The sequence below is a fragment of the Perca fluviatilis genome, chromosome 17 (assembly GCF_010015445.1).
Source record: "Perca fluviatilis chromosome 17, GENO_Pfluv_1.0, whole genome shotgun sequence".
In the NCBI taxonomy this organism is placed as follows: Eukaryota; Metazoa; Chordata; class Actinopteri; order Perciformes; family Percidae; genus Perca; species Perca fluviatilis.
This window is the reverse complement of record NC_053128.1, coordinates 20,710,326-20,727,221: the sequence shown is the minus strand read 5'-3', so window position 1 is coordinate 20,727,221 and position 16,896 is coordinate 20,710,326. Positions and strand designations below refer to the sequence as shown.

General features: G+C 39.6%; 1 protein-coding gene across 3 annotated transcripts in view; it reads left to right on the top strand.

Moving 5' to 3' along the window:
• Positions 1–16,896, top strand: part of LOC120545374 (astrotactin-2-like) — a 298,446-nt gene that overhangs the window by 209,870 nt on the left and 71,680 nt on the right. For all 3 annotated transcript variants that reach the window (XM_039779627.1, XM_039779628.1, XM_039779629.1), the window contains one exon: positions 1,212–1,400. In XM_039779627.1, coding sequence (XP_039635561.1) covers positions 1,212–1,400 — 189 coding nt within the window. The remainder of the gene's footprint in view (positions 1–1,211; positions 1,401–16,896) is intronic.

The following is a 16,896-nucleotide window of genomic DNA, read 5'->3' as shown; positions in this document are numbered from 1 at the left end:
ATTTGCATAAAGTAAACATATGTGTTTGCTCCAATATTGATAAGAGTATTAAAAACTTGAAAAATATCCTATAACTCCTTCTAAATACATTTAGAACAGATACAAAATGTGCGATTAATTTGCGATTAAGGCTGAACAGGTGAAGGATATCCTAATTCTCCTTATGTTGTGTCAGGTCCACAGTGTGAGAGGGCATACACCCCCCCCCCCACCCTTAGGCTCCCTTACATTATAAGTAAACAGGCCGACAATAAAATGCAATTTGCAGCAATGTCCACTCTCTCTAATGTCATCAGTACAATTGATTTGGACTCACTTTTCAATAAGAGCACCTCAGGAGCAAGAATTTGTTATTAATATTTTCATCCTATCAGGGTGCACACCCTCTGTGACATGGCTTTAACAATCACTGTTGCACAATGGCATTGATCAGGCTGTGATTGAAAGGGAAATGGCTTTGCCTTCATGCAATAGGAAAACACTGCTCCATCAGGTCTGCTGCATTTTCAGGACAGTGTTGCCAACAATGGCAGGGTCCTCTATCCCACTGATGCACTGAGACCTGATCAGCTGCATGAGACCAAAGCTCAGCGCCAGCCAACAGCACCAGGTACTCAACCATGTCTGTAAGGGAGGATTGTACAGATAAATGGAGGAGATATGATAATTGTGACTGATTGCACGGTCTGCTGAATTCTTCCCCATTGGACTACAGTATGTTTCCAGCAGAGCGATTGTGTCCACAATCTCGACAGTGACAATGACAAGTGCACTGCTTCGCTAATGTGAAAGACATTTTGGCCAAAGCTTACAACAATAAGAGCCAGATTGTTTAAAAGACAATTTTAGATTACCAACAGCCTGAAAATATTCTGACTGCTGGTGTTTGTATTTAGCTGGGTCGGTGCTGTCCATAGATCGATGGTAAGTGTTCTACAGATGGCAGGACTACCAAAAAATGGACTTGGTAGTTTTGTGTTCCTGAATTGGTAATTTGTAGATTAAAGTAGTAAAATGGAAACATCTATGTATGAGTACACATCTCTTGTGTTTTGCATTTTGCTGTATCATCAACCCGCAGAATTTATGCCACGATTCATCTACTAATGTTCTAGCCATCAACTATACATATTTTTTTCACCTCAAGTGTAAATAGATTCACATACATTACATATTTTACATTACATTGACAGCTTTTCCCTCCTCCTCAGGTGTGTGCAGGAGTACAAACTAGCAGGGGACGGGCGCTCCTGCCTCCTGCTGTCAGACAACTGTGAGGGACCAAAATGCCCAAGGCAGGATGTCCACTTCAATGACACCCTGTTTGGTGAGATGCTGCATGGATACAACAACAAAACCCAGCAAGTCAACTTGGGACAGATATTCCAAATGACCTTCCGGTAACTAGTGTACACACATTTACACTTGCACAGATGTACACTCATCGTCAGAATTAAGAAATGCATTTCCCTATGGTTTGTGGATATACAGTATATTGTTCTTTCCCTTTCTTTCATCGGATCTCATGTCTTTTATTACAAATCCTTTATCTTTCAATATCAAAAACATTATTTCATTATTTAACTGGTATTTTACATATTTACTGGTGTATATTACACTGACAATCTACCTTTGAGACGTGTTGCTTTACATGAAGACACACCATCAGGAGCAACGACCGTCTTTTATCAGTTTTGTGTTGCAGGAGGGATAGAAAGGCTTGAGAGCTCAGCGGAGCGACTCTCAGTATCAGTAGTGAGGGTTTGCCGTTGGGGTGTCGCATCTGTGTTTGCACAGATTTGTGTGTGTGTGTTTGTGCGTGCACATCTATTTGTGTGTGTGTGCATCTATGTGTGTGTGACAGAGAGAGAGAGAGAGAGAGAGAGAGAGAGAGAGAGAGAGAGAGAGAGAGAGTGAAAAGGGGATGAGAGAGTGATGGATGGTTGAGTGAGGATTGAGACTTATACCATTGCAGTTCTCCCTAAACTGTCAGCCCTCTGAAAACCTGGCTCATTCTGATAAGTCACATGCTGTTTGTGGTGAAATGCTCCTGTAATCACAGAGAGATGATGAGGGTATATATATGCACAAATACAGTACACACAGAAAAACATGCTCAGCCTCCATCTCACTATCTCTGTGTCTTGCCTTTTATTTGCTCACACACACACACACACACACACACACACACACACACACACACACACACACACACACACACACACACACACACACACACACACACACACACACACACACACACACAAATGTCTATACATTTACACAGTGTTTCAAGTAACCATGAAATGCGTTTTATCTGTTCTGCCCTATGGGTCACAATAGTTGTGCTTGGCTAAACACAGCCACATCTGCTGTAGGTCCTCTGGGTCCTTTGTAATGTATATTGTTGTGATTCAGGATTTCTACAGCATACATGGCACACTGGATACAACTTACATTAAATCAGAGAATAAGTTAACTTAGTTTTTCCTTTTAAAAATTTGTGTTATTGATGATAAAATCTTTTGAGATCCAGACATATTTTATGGGTTATATGTAATGAGATTTTCTTTGGGTCAATTGATATACTGCAGAGATCTTTTCTTTTCTTTTCGACAGTGCTGCAACTTGACTTTTATCACGAGAAGGCACATTTTCTTATTCAAAAGGAGCCATGCAAAGAAATGTAATGCAAGTGATTAAGATCGCTCTTTCAATCTATTGGAAAGCTGCTTTTGTGAAGTCTTCTCTCAGAAATGTGCTATAATTCAGGCACAGCACTTTCCTGTAAATCCTCAAAGTAGCATTTACTGTTAGTAATCCACAGAAAAGCGAACGAAAAGGCACTTATGCCTTTACATTCTTTTATTCTAAATATGAACGTCTGTCAGATGAAGTCGTTCTAGATGACATTAAGTTGAATTGATTTACTGGTGCACAACTGTGTCTTCATCTGTCCTTGAAGATACCTTTGGTAAGTGGGTGCCCTAAACTACTGTGTCTGGCTGTATTGAGTTATTTTTAAAAGATGCCCAATAAACACAGACCATTATCATAGAATAAAATAGTATTTGCGTAACACTGGCACAAATGTGTTTTTAATGCAATACAGAGATTTCAACCATTAGCATACAGCAGCACATTTTTTGACTTGTCTTTGCATGGCCTATATCATTTAGAGGGGGATTACTAAGTCTGATCACCAAAAGAGCTATGAGCTAAAAGGGGCTTAAAATCAAACTTAAGCGAATTTGTACAAATGACTGACACGTCTTCAGCCTAATATGAGAAAAGGACTACGAGCTTTGTGTTCCTCACAGGTTAAAGAGGCTAAACCAGTTGGGGACTACCCTTTAATAAACCAAACAGGACACTTTGACTGATAAAACAAAGGCACAGTTTGAGTATTTTGAAAGCAGGGGACAGTCTTGATCCATTTGCTCTCTAGCAGTGGAGAACCCAGTGGGTAGTCTGCCTCTAGACTCCATCTCTACACACTGGGTTGCATCAAACTACGGCCAGTAAAGGGATTTGCACTCAAGCCAGGACTCCATCGGGATAATATACACATGACAGGTTTACACTAGTCAAACACCTTGGCGGCTCTGAGACACACTAGACAAGCAACAAAAGATCTGAGCATCTTTTTATGGGGGAAAAGTACATGGATGTGGCACGCTGGGACAAAAAATCAGTTAATGTCATTGTTTATTGACGGATATGTTTTGGCTTTTGCCGTTTTCAACACGTTTTGCTTAAAAAGTTACCCTAAAAACAAGAATACTTCAGTCAGTAAAATGGAGGGCAAAAAAACAGTTACATACTTTAACTTTTCCATAGCATTTTGGTGATTGTCCTGCTTTGGTCGTGCCTAGAACCATTTAGCGAGGTCTCGGTCCTGCCCCAGAGGAACACAGCATCTCTCTGGTCCCATCTATACTTTTCCAAATTACTTCTCCTTTTGCTGCAAGATCCTCAGTTCAAAACATATACATGGAAATTATAAATAGTGCAACAAGCAAATGAAGTTGTCAGCTTCTATATACTCACATGTAAGCATGTGAGTATGCAAGTAAAACAACAAGTAAAACAACTCCAAAACAACTTATTCTGCTAGTTGTAGGATTTTGTTGGCACCCGGTAGATTCAAAAGACTATCGTTTTGAGCACACCACTTCTTTTGTTTCATTATAAATTGTGTCAATTACTAACCAGAAGTTTAATTTTTTCTCTGTGACAGACATACATTTTGTATCACAACTCAAAAGATGCATTGCATTGGTCGTACAGTATATACGTATCACCAATCTACATCAAAATGCGGCGATGCTGCAAAAGAAATACTCAACAAGATGACACAACATTTACTTTGGCCACAATTTTGCTCTGTCTGAGAAAATGTATTTGTTCATCTGTTAGACTTCTCATACATTTTTAATAGGGCTAATAATCTTTCTAGAAAGATTTGTCTCCCTACAGTCTCTAGGTAACTGCAGTCAAATGCACTCAATAAATAACTTATCAGAAGGGCACTACTTCCACTCACTTAACACCAAGTTGAATTTTAATGACTACTCAGCTACAGCTCTCCATCCACCCTTTGTATAGGTTTATAAATTGGTCAGCTATTGTTGCTATTTATCTTCCGAAGAAGGAAAATCAGTGATGCTGCCTTGCATCTGTTTTTGTGGTGCACTTACACTAAGTCTTCTGTGAGATTTCTGTAAAATGCAGACGACAAACTCAATTTTCTCTTCCCCATCTCAACCTTCTTTGTATTACACCTGCGCAATTTGCACCTGCTCCTGGAAGCTAGAAAAATGTTCATGCTAATTGCCGGATACATACTTTGTCGCACTTAACGTGTTCCCTGCAGTTGGAGGCACACTTCACTGATTACAGGCAGATGACAGGCGAAGTGCACTTCCCGGCTGATGTGCCTCTTTGGATAAATAACACGTGTCTGTAGGTGCAGAGTGCATCTGAAACGAAGCACAAAAAGCATTTATGCAAACCAAACCACTGCACACAGTTCAGCAGTTATTAGAGAGGGCAGGCAAAAGAAAGGAAGAGAGGGAGAAAGAAAAGTTACTCTCTGAATCCATGATGGAACTGAATGCCAAAGCTTTTTCTATTGCTCACCAGGAGGTATTTTGTATGCATCACCATTGTGTTTCCATCTTTGTATTATGGGCTTGATCACATTTATTTCACTTAACATTTTGAAAGTCACATTTTTCTGAGCTATTCATCACTCTTAAGTCTAACCAGACAAGCTAAACACACAGGAGTATTATACTTGACTCCTTATGCCTCTTATTAAACAGTATTACTGCATGTCATCTCTCCAAGGTACTCCTTCTGCTTATCAAATCCACTGTGTCTTTTGTCAAAAGAACGATAGTTTTGTCCTCTGAATGACTTGCTCCCATAGGATTCTACATTGCACTCAGTAGGTACAAACATTATATATATTTATAGCAATATGTTACAGTTTTTATTCTCATCATTTTCTCCACGTTCCTCCGTGCCGTCTTTGATATGGAGATGCTTGTCATATCACACAGCCCTGGACCCTTTTCATTCTCTCACCTCCACTGTCTACTGGTTCTGTCTCTTATCACACTTTTCCCTTGTGTCAGCAGCTGAAAGTGAAATATTAGATGATTAAGATGAATTGTATGATGTGACTCACGGCATCACAGGTAGTGTTTTAATATAAAATTGTATCTATGATGTTGCATACATTTTGTTGTAAATTGATCTCACTTTGCTCAGCGCCTTGAAGCAGACCAGGGGAATGAATTTTGCAAATTGTTGTTAATAATGCAATGTTATGCAAGCATGCGTTTGTGTGATAAAGTTACATGTATTAATGTGAACGATACGGCTGAGAACAATTCCATTACAATATGATCGCTATGTCGCTATGTAAAGATATGAAAACAGAGTCTACCCAACAAAGAATGTATCTGTAGTTATCTTTTTTTCATTTCAAAATTTTCTTTCTTTGAGCAGACCAATATTAAGCTGACAGCAGATGAAGGCAAATTACAAGCTATCATTTTTTGTTTTTTTGTTTTTCTGACAGCACTTTATATGCTTCAGATATTTAAAAGCAGTCCAATCATTTTGTTTATAGTCCGTGTTTGAGGTAGTCATTTGTGCTTTTATATGTACGGTAATAACATTCTGCCACTCATTGAGGCATGTGGACACATGCACTCACTCACTCACTCACTCACTCACAAACCAAATGAATAGGTGGGAGAGTAGAGGATGTGGATAGGTGAAGGGTGACGGGCTGTAATAATGGTAGTCAGTACTGAATAGTACACTTTTGGCCCTGTCAAATGTACTACCACACATACACAATTACTGTGCACATATATGGCATGCACTATATGGGGTTGTAACAGGGGAAATTGCAGGCAGGCAGCATTCAGTAATGGCCATTCTTTGGAGAGAGACAAATAACAAGACACATACAGTACACAGGATGCACTGAGTAGTACTTAGCAATTTGAAGAATGTAGTTGAGGAACAAACACAAAAAGCTGCTTCTGCCCAGGTTACGCAATTTTGAACTTTTAAACGACCACAGCAGAAGTCTTTGGACCTGATTTGGAATAAGCTTATTGGAAAACTGAACCCAGCATGCATAAATATTTTATTTTAAAGGGGACCTGATCCAAAAAGACCCCAAGATAATTCATCCTAAATAGACCCTAACAAAGAGAAAGCACCATGACACACCACTACCTAACAAGCTGCGGCTGTATCATCTTTCCCTGCACTTAACTGCTCACACTCTCTGTCTCACTTCTTTTCCTGCAATCACCACATGATCAGAGCTGATAGTGAGGCTGCTTTGATCCTCTTGGATATCTGACATATTGGCACAGGGACCTGAGACTACCTGCAATAAGACAGAACCCTACCCGGACTCGATAATTGATAATTATGATAATTGTATTCCTATCTAACACATAGTTTGCCGTAATTCCATGATGAAAAACGGCCCTGTTATTATGTATTTACATATGACAATTACTGTATAATTATAATAACATCTTCTGTAAATTTAAAAACAAAATTGAGTGAAGTTGCATAGGATACATATTTTATTACACACAGCACACTGAGACATCAATCCTGTTTGACTCAAGCTTACATGTTTATCTTTTGATAGACAGGCAGTGTTTCCCTTCCCTCCAAACCTTTGCATGGCAAGATTTTACCACAGTGAACGACTGTGAACGAATGAGAAGCAGTGGTTGAGAGGGAGAAGAAAAAGAAGCTTCACCTGCTTTGTGAGGTGAAGCTGCCAATCTTGTCACTCTGATGCCGAAGACACTTTTCACAAAAAGGATAAGATACAGTAAGGGAGAAAAGAGACAAAACCCGTTTTTTGATAGGCACTCTGTGGATCTGGCAGCCCACAAGGCTCACAGGCACAAATACAACCATATTTCCATGTAATTATCTCCTTGGTGCACACACGGTAGCTTTTACTGGGTAGTTTAGTCAACAAACATTATAAGGCAATTTCTTCCCACATAGTGAGTAGCCATGAGACAGTGAGCCAGAATGTTGAGATGAATGGTTAAGCCGCTCAAGGTGTATGAGAAGAACCTTATTAATTATTTCCTAAAAATGCTCCTTCTATTTTTTAGGCTCCCAACATTGAATTTGGTGTTTACCTTTTTTACCTTTTTATTATTTCCTATGCATGATGTGTGGGAGAGGTTTGTGTGTGTTTCTGGGTTAAAATAAAAACTTTGCAAGGACATGATGGCATTGACGCACCAATGGTTATTCAGATACTCCGATAATAATGTTGCATTGGTTTATACCTACACTATGTTAAATTAATTATACCACCCCACCCTGAAACACTGAAAATTACGACAATATTTACTAAATCACTGTAGTGGGTACAGTTTAAAGGGCCAATGAATGGTTGTTTACTAGTACTCCTCAACCTGCAAAAACAGATGGAGTGGCTCTGGATATAGTTTTCTGTAGCTGAGATAACACTGGGTTCCTTTCCCATTCGATAATAAAAGTAAAGTTGTTTTTTTTTTTTACTTTACAGAACAAACGGAACAGCAGAACAGAACAACGTCAAGTTTTGTGTCACATTCCTAACCAGAAGTGAAGTAACAAATGTACTGATTTTAATCCAAACCATGACTAGTTTAGTGCCTAAAACCAGAGACAGTTTAGAACTACGATGGGAGGAGTAATTTCCTGTATCTGTGTCACATTAGTTACACCACTGCCATGTCTCTTTAGGAGACTAGAGGCAGGTCCTGAGTGTATTTATTCCAATGGGAGAAGTGAACATGAACACATTTTTGACGGATTCTTTTGCCCCATAGTCACCAAAGTAAATATTGGATTTGGACCCATTTTTCACAAGCCGCATATCTCCAGGACATGGACACTAAAATGGTATTTTTCAGATGGACACATCAGGAGAAAATTAACTTTGTTGGAGACTTGTTTCTGTCTCAGGTAACGAACTCACGCGAGATCTGAAAACACAGATAAGCTCAACGGCAGCTAACGTTCATCAACGCCCTAACAAAACTAATGTCCGTAATGCTAAATATGGCTTTTAACTGTGTAAATATCTATAGTTAGCAAAAGAAAATATTAATAAATTATTCAAATATAACTTTTAATCAATCCACACGATGTTCACTACACTTTTAAACGAGGCCACGCCCCTTTAGGAGACAGCAAGTGTGTACCGTTTCATACCATTGGCACAGTATGTAATGTGCTCTCTTTAGGTATATCTTTGCTCAAACCTAACAGTGACCTTTTCACAACGTTAATAATGTGTAAAAAAAAAACATGACCGTTACGTTCTCTGGTTTAGATATGGTGATGGAAAACTCTCTTGTGGGTTATATTTCTTTTAGAGGGTAGGAATAAACAACCTATATTGTTGTATGGTTTGAAGGACTTGTTGAGGATCTAACACTGACCCACACTTTGACTAAGACCCCTCTTACACCTGCATGTACTGTATCCTGTATCTGGATATCATCTGGAAGTGGAGAAAAGTTGTTAATGCAGCTGTAAATGTAGAGAATGTATCGTGATAGGAATGCTACTGGACGGACCAGACCACATATGGAGGTGGTTGGATCTCAGCCAGGTGTTAATGCAATCGAGACAGTCTGACCACATACTAGATAGCCTCTTCCCACTATCTTTAGTGCAGCATCGGAGAAAGCTACAGACAACCCCTTCCTTGGTGAAGTAAAACAAGTAGAACCTATACAGCTACAACAAGCTTATTAAGACCAAATTGAAAATCCAAAGCCCCATAATAAGATGGCATTGTCCAGATACAGCAGCATATCCTGCTACAGATTGTATGTTAATATCGGGTGTGAATGGGGTCTAAAAGTCAGGTTATGACAGCCTCTGCTGCATCACTATTGATCTATTATATAGTCTTCATCCAACTTTATTCTTTATCTGGATCTGGATAAGCTTCCACAAAGTGTTTGCTAGTCTCTACTTATAACAAACTTGAAGTGCAATACAATGCTGGAGTCCCCCTTTAATATATTTGATTGCTTTCTTGTCTGTTTTTATCCCTTCTAATACACAGTAAAGAGGCTCTTTACTTTTTCTTGTGTTTTTGCTGACAGTTGCTGACAAACGTCTTGATTTCCTTTGATGCCGACGACTTCAGATATATAACTGTCCTAATTGTTTTTGGGAAATGCGAGAAACAAAATAAAGAAAATGTCATTTGCTAGGCACTTACATGGTACTTCATGCACCTGCAAGCTCGTGGCAATTGTGTCAGGTGGAATGTGGAACGGAGTTTTGAGGTAGTCATTGTGGAAGGCTTCTGCTTAATCTACTGTGGCTTGGGCTTGGGCTTGCTATGTCTTGGTTTAAAAAAAATATATATTTTGCTACGTTTACACCTCGCATTCACACTGCTCTGGCGTTTCAGAGCCCCTAAACCGGAGAAATTCTCATTTTTAACATTACCATGGCAACTACCATGGGCGGAGTATACATGCTGCCTCCTGTTTACCAAGGCACGTGCATGCCCAGTATACAAAATGTTTATGAGATATGCAGTTTGGGGGTGTTAGTTTAAATGGAGATTAGTTCTTCTACTGGAGCTAAAAAAAAAAAAAAACGTGTGCATGGAGATCACTTTTGGCTCAAAACGGTTTAAAAACCAAAACGTAGCAATGAAAATATAGCCTTGGATTGTACGTTGATTTGGACAAAAAGCATCTGCCAAATGAAAAAATGTTACTGTAACATTGTTGAGTGTTGCATATTTGATCAATTAATTTACAGAGCATGTGGAAGTGGAGGTTCTTAAAACCTCAGTGATTCCACCATTTTTGTGACTTAGTAGACATAAGGTGAGCATGTTAGGGAGATTGCGGAGGCTTTGCGTGTGTGTGCTCAGACTTACCTGTGGGTTTGTGTTTACCTTTGTGTGGGTATGTGTTTGTTGGTGTGAGTCAGTGCACATGCATGAGTGTGATCACTCCTGAGGCAGTCGCTCTTTGCTCAATAACTCACATGGCAAGGCAGGACCTAATAGACCCTAGCCTAATATCAGCTAATGTCAGAGAGGCTCAAAGCTGACTACCTGCTGTTTGACTGGAGAGAGAGAGAGAGAGAGAGAGAGAGAGAGAGAGAGAGAGAGAGAGAGAGAGAGAGAGAGAGAGAGAGGGGTGGATTGGTTGAGGCAGCGATAAGGGTTGAGAAGGAAAATGAATAGGAAAATAAATGGAAAAAGAAAAGGCTAAACCAAAAAAGCAAAGCTGAGCAAAAGTTAGAGAGCAAGACTTGTGGAAAGAGTAACTGTGAGAGAAATGCAAACGAGGAAAAACACAGATAGCAGTGGGGCAGTAAATGAATTTTTTTAAGCATGCTGGACTGTGAGGCAGTAGTCAGACGTAGGTGTAGTTAAACCACACAGGACAGTGAATGAAAACAAGGCAGCTTAAACGGTGTACCAAAACTCATTTCACATCTTTATTTAACAACAAACAGCAATGTTTCAATCCATGATGGATCTTTGGCAGGTCAAACAATTACCACCCTGTGTTAACATTTACAGTATACAGTATATTGACAGCAAATATTAGCTTGCCTGGTGTGGATCACCTGCTGCCTGTTGGCATTTGTCCTTTAAGAAAATCATTTGTATTGATTTAGTAGATAAAGTACCCATAACCAGTCAACCAAAGTACACATAGCTATTAAGACCTCACACAAAATGTCATTCTCTTTGCTGATCATAGGGGCTAAGCATGTGTTTCCCAAGCACTTTGGTAGGCATACTTAATTTCATAAACAGTCATATTAAAAGACTGCATGGAGATAAATCCCACTATCAGTATTTGTGGATGATGTCATCTTGACATTCTTTGCCCAATAAAGTGTTTTATTGGAATTGGATACATTTGTGAATTAATGTCATGATCATTTGAAATGTATTATGTATTGTACCTTTTTAAAACAAGTATTTTAGACATTTTGATAACAAGATAAGGCAAGGATCATGCTACTAACTTGTTGTTTATATGCAAGCTCATTCTATTCCATACATAAAAAAAACGCTTTGCTTTGATTAATAGGTATGTCATGTTATTTGAAAAAAGACAGCACACGATCTGGAGAAATACCCATTTTTCCAGAATGTGGTCGTCATTCTGAAAGGCAATTATAAGAGTGGGTTCTGTACACAGTGCAACTTTACAACTAGTTGTATTACTCCCCATAGAGAGCCGAGGTGTTCTCTAAAGTGTTCTCCAAACCGTTGCAGTTCTTGTTTTATTTTTTTAAGTGTTTGCCACCTGTGGTCTTGCTAAAGTACTTTCACACAGTCTTGTTCAACTAAAGGGCCAATTCATCATTAAAATTAAAGTGTATTTGATATTGATTAAACAGCCTCTTCATTTCTCCACTTAGACAGCGTTTTCAATTTATTCTGTTTCTTGTAAAGAAAAATCACTCTCAATCCAACTTTCACCTTATAAAGTTCTAAATTGTCTATTTCACATAGGTTATGCAATCAGAAACAATGACAATGCTTTTTGGTTTTTAATTAGCATAGCTGGTGAGGCTGCTGTGCACTCGTGCTAGACTGATAAAATCACTTGCATGTGCAGCAGCAGCCAGTGAATCAATAGTAGACTGGAGGGAGTTGCTTCACAGTCCAAAATGGCTTTAGCTGCCTCCCTCTTTCACTGAAGGAAAACTGCATGGAGTAATTTGTGGACCAGGGCTAAATCCAAAATTAGTGGCTAGATGTTTTTAGTATTGATTAATGAACTGCTGCTGCAGCAGGGAACTGCAGGGTGGCAGCACTTGTAATTTTGTATCCCCTCTGGACTAATATCTGTCTTAACTCTTCCCCTTCCACATCCTTCTCTCCCTATCACTACGCCCTGCTTTTCCATGTGCTGTAAATGCACCATTCATAAATTATTCATAAATATCAATTTGTAAATAGATGCCAGCTTCAAGCCATCTTTCAGTTTTATTCAACTATACGACATTTGCTACATTGAGGATTCGCCCACACCCACCTCTGCAAGGCCATACATGCTATAAGGCAGCTAATTACCACCTCTGTGAGGTGTTTTTCAGAGCCTGCATGGGACTACAAGAAAACGCTCGGCACATTGATGGACAGAATACCAGATAACATAATAACATTTAATCACGCCTCCATGTCAGTCACATCACTCTGTAATTACACTGTAAAATGAAAAAATACAAAGACTTCCTCACCGTCTTGGCCCATTACTGCTGATCAAATACAAGACGATGGGGCTGGGGGAAAAGTGTGATGAGACTCTTAAATGTATCTTTCATGTATCAGGGAAGCAGAAAATATACCAGGCCTTGATAAAAGTGGTCTTTATTTTGGTAGATGAATGTTTGCTTTAGTGGATGCTTGTATACAAAGATGCAAACCCATATAAATACACCAAGGTCTTCTATTCAAGCTTCAGAGCTAGTTCTTGTTTCATGTTTGTGTTATTGGGCAAAGAATTTCTCAGTCCACAATCGCCATTCTGGCAGTGCACAATTTGAAGAGCTAAAGGCAGTTTATTCTATTGTATTTATCAAAAAGACAGAAAAAAGGATGACTTGTTTGAGTCTTTTGACTGCCTATTAAGTTATCTTTATTTGTCAGAATAGAAGATGGTCAAATTGCTCTGCCTCTTGATTGCTCTGCCAAGTAAGGAAAGATAACCTCCAATTGTGCAGTCTGTTGTCCTCTATCAAATTCTCGGAAGTGCTGCTCAGCTTTCAATGTGATGACATGAGAGTCTGTCAGGATCAGAGTTTTTAACTGCTGGTAAAGGGCTCAACGTAACACTGGGGTGTCTGTGTGTGAGCCAATAAGAGAACGAGGAGGACAGAGAGAGAAAGGGAGGGGGGCGGTGGAGAGACACAAAAGTTTGTTAGGACACAAATGGGGGGTTTGGAGAAAGTAAGAAAGGGCAAGTGGAGTAATAAAAAGAAGAAAAGCAATGGCTCTAATCAGTTCTGCAGCTAGCTGGCCTGCATGCCCCCTCACTCTGCATTACTAAGCTTCATCTCAGTGGTAATGCTCCCAGCCACCAGAGTTCATTTCTACAATTTCCTCAGGCAGGCCAGAGATATCAAGGTATAAAAAAAAAAAAAACACTCACTTTGTATTTCAATTGTATGCATGACCCAGTGGAATAAAAGTGAGGTTGAATGGTGCATGTGCGTGTGCGTGTGTAGGGTAGAGACTGACAAAAACAATGAGTTACACTTGTAACACTTTTCATATCATTCCACTCAACGTGTCTCTGTGTCCCTGCACTGAGTCATATTTCAAATTCAAATGAGTTGTGGCTGAATTAGATTCTGTGTGAAACATGCTACAGTACATATCTGACAGGGGCCACAGTAATGACTACTGATTTTGATTGGCCCAGCAGCATCATGCTACTTAGATATTGGTCAATTGTCTACAGCGAAGCTCACATACAAACCCAAAGGCGCATGCACACAATCACACGGACATCAACTCCACAGTGTGCTCTCCATCAGAGGCTGTTTCATTGACAGCATCGTCTTCCAAGCCTAATCAATAGTGGCCGTGAGAAGTCACCAGATCTCCTCCTCTCAGTGGAATCATTTATCAACTTAGCAGTGGCTGCAGCTATAATGAGAGATTGTAACACAAGTCTCAAGGTAAACATCTCTGATTGTTTTATTACGCTGTGAATTAGCCTGTTTTCAGATGCTGTCCTTTAATAACTCTTTAATTCTTCATCTGGGGCCTGTGCCCTGGGTGACGCCGGGTGCTTTATCTTTGTTATGACTCATCTGACAAGGCCCGACTCGCACCAAGCGTTTATTCAAATAAAAGATATTACAGCTATTAAGCATATTACATGCAATTGGATCGGCTACACATCCCAGCTCTAATACATCTTTGATTGTGCCGTCCAACAAATTGGTAGCATGTTCTCAAGGGCAAGTGTGGCAACATTTTTAAAGTAAAAGTGGGAAACAACAGGAGGAGAGCCAGTTGGATTGATTGATAACGTGATGGACCTTAAATGTTTAATTCAGAGATTATACGGCGTTGTGTATAATTTGAATACATTAATTTCGTAATAAATGTGAATGTCTTACATTTGAAATTTTATCTTCCTTTAATTATTAAATGGTCGGTTCAACCAAATTGTGAGCAAAAACTGCAACACAGTTTTTCACAGGGACTACTTTTTCTGTATTATTCCACCAAAAGCTATCCACAGGTTATGAGGTAAAGTAATATGTTTTTTTGTTTTTGACACAAATTAAATTAAATTCACCTTCATGTGTCATGGACTTCAATCTCAGAGACAGATGTCTAAAAACCAGGGCTAATAAAAGTACAAACTGTCTGCATGGGAAGTTAATTGAGTCATTTGTGGTGTACCGTAACTGCTGACTATAAACTTTTGGCAAATTCCAGAGGCATTTTGAGATATTTGACATTATTACACAGCCTGCATATTCCACATAGCCAGTTTGCCTTTGCATGATGCTGAATAACAATAACTTTGGATTCAAACTCAAGTGAACATCCTAGGCTCTGTTTTCATTTTTGCATATTGTGTATATTTTGTGGTAGAGACAACTGTTTTCAACAGGGCCCTTTCTTTCATCTATGCTGCCTTTTGTTGCACGCTTCTCTTTCAAACGCTGGGTAATTATCCCATTTAGGGATGAATCCAAACAGCATGGCAGCCGTAGAAATTACAAACAAGCTGTGTCATGCTGGATGTCATATTTTCTGTTGGTTGTATTCCGGCTCGCTTGTGTATGTGGAAGGAGAAGAATGGGATGAGACCACTGATGAATGCACACCACATGAGCAGTACAGGTATTATCCACTTGCAGCTGTTCCATGGTATCTTTAAAAACTAGATGTAGCAGGAGATGTAGCATTGTAGAGTGCTTTTCTCATAATTTTTCATTTAATTTTCAATGTGTTGGCTGTTCAGCGAGGCAGCTTTTGTCAGCATCATTTACACAGTGATTTACTCTTTTTTTGTTCAGTTGATTTCTTCTACTTCCAGTCACTTGATCTGGTTAATGGCAACACTGATTTTGAAAGATTGACATCGCTCAGAAATTTTTTTTGTCTTATCAATCCAGCAAGAAATGATCTCCCTCTATATTTCAAGCAAAGGCATTTCTTCCTCCATCTTAGTCTTGGTTTGTGCATCCACTCTGACACCCTTTCAACTTACCCAGAATGCTGCAGCCCTGTTTGTCTTCAGCCTCCATAAATTCTCCAACATAACCTCACTCCTATCTGCACTGCACTGGCACCCAGTGGCTGCTCACTTACAGTTCAAAGTGCTGTTGTTAGCCTACAAGGCTACCAAGGGCACAGCACCTCCCATGTCTCCAGATCATGATTCAACCCCACAGTCTCACACTCAGCAGCTTCTGCTTCACTGTCCCTCCCTTCTCTGTGGTAAACTGGCCATCGCTCTAACCTGTCCTGACTCTTCAACCCCTCCACAGGTTGGACTTCTTCTCTCCTCTGGCATCCCAGTGGAGAAGTAATCTTTCCACCTCAGTCACTACTGCAAATCACTTCCTATCTGACAGATTCTGGAAACTCTCTCTTCTGCCTCCAGCTCACCTCCGAACTCCAGCTCTGTGCCCAACCTGACCCCTCATATGCTGCATCAAACACACACATCAGCTAGACATGTGTTGTTGTTGGTACTGCATAATGTAATTATTATGTATGCTCCTGTGTATTAACTGAACATAATCGCTGAGGGATCAACATGTTTTGCAGTTAATGATTTAACATTTTCTCTTTACACTCTGGACTATCCCACAAACAAGCTTTAAACCAGTTAGTGCAGTCCAACACACCAAATTTGTTTGTTTTTTCCTTTGAGTAAAAACAACAGAACCCTGCAGGCTGCACATGAAGTGCAGTGACATAAACACACAGAAACACTGATGTCCCTGGCCAGGGTCCTGATGCCATAAGTCTTTTCTTTGGCACAGAGAAAGAGCAGCCTCTAGTGGTGAAGGTCATGATTGTTCTTTTTCTGCTTTTCCTATCATTCAGTTAGTTATTTATTTGTCATTACTGAAAGTGAAGAATGTCTGATTTTACACAGTGTCATAACTTCTGCACTCCAGTGTTATGCTGTAAGTGGTCACTAAAGTGTGGCAGGATGCAGTTCAGTGCTGGATTATTTGAGAGGATTGTGTAAACGGAGCATGACTATTAAAAAGTAATAGACTCACATTCAAATTTGGATGGGGAAATATTTGGCCTTCAACTCCACCAACCTTGGTTCACAATTGCTAACTTATATC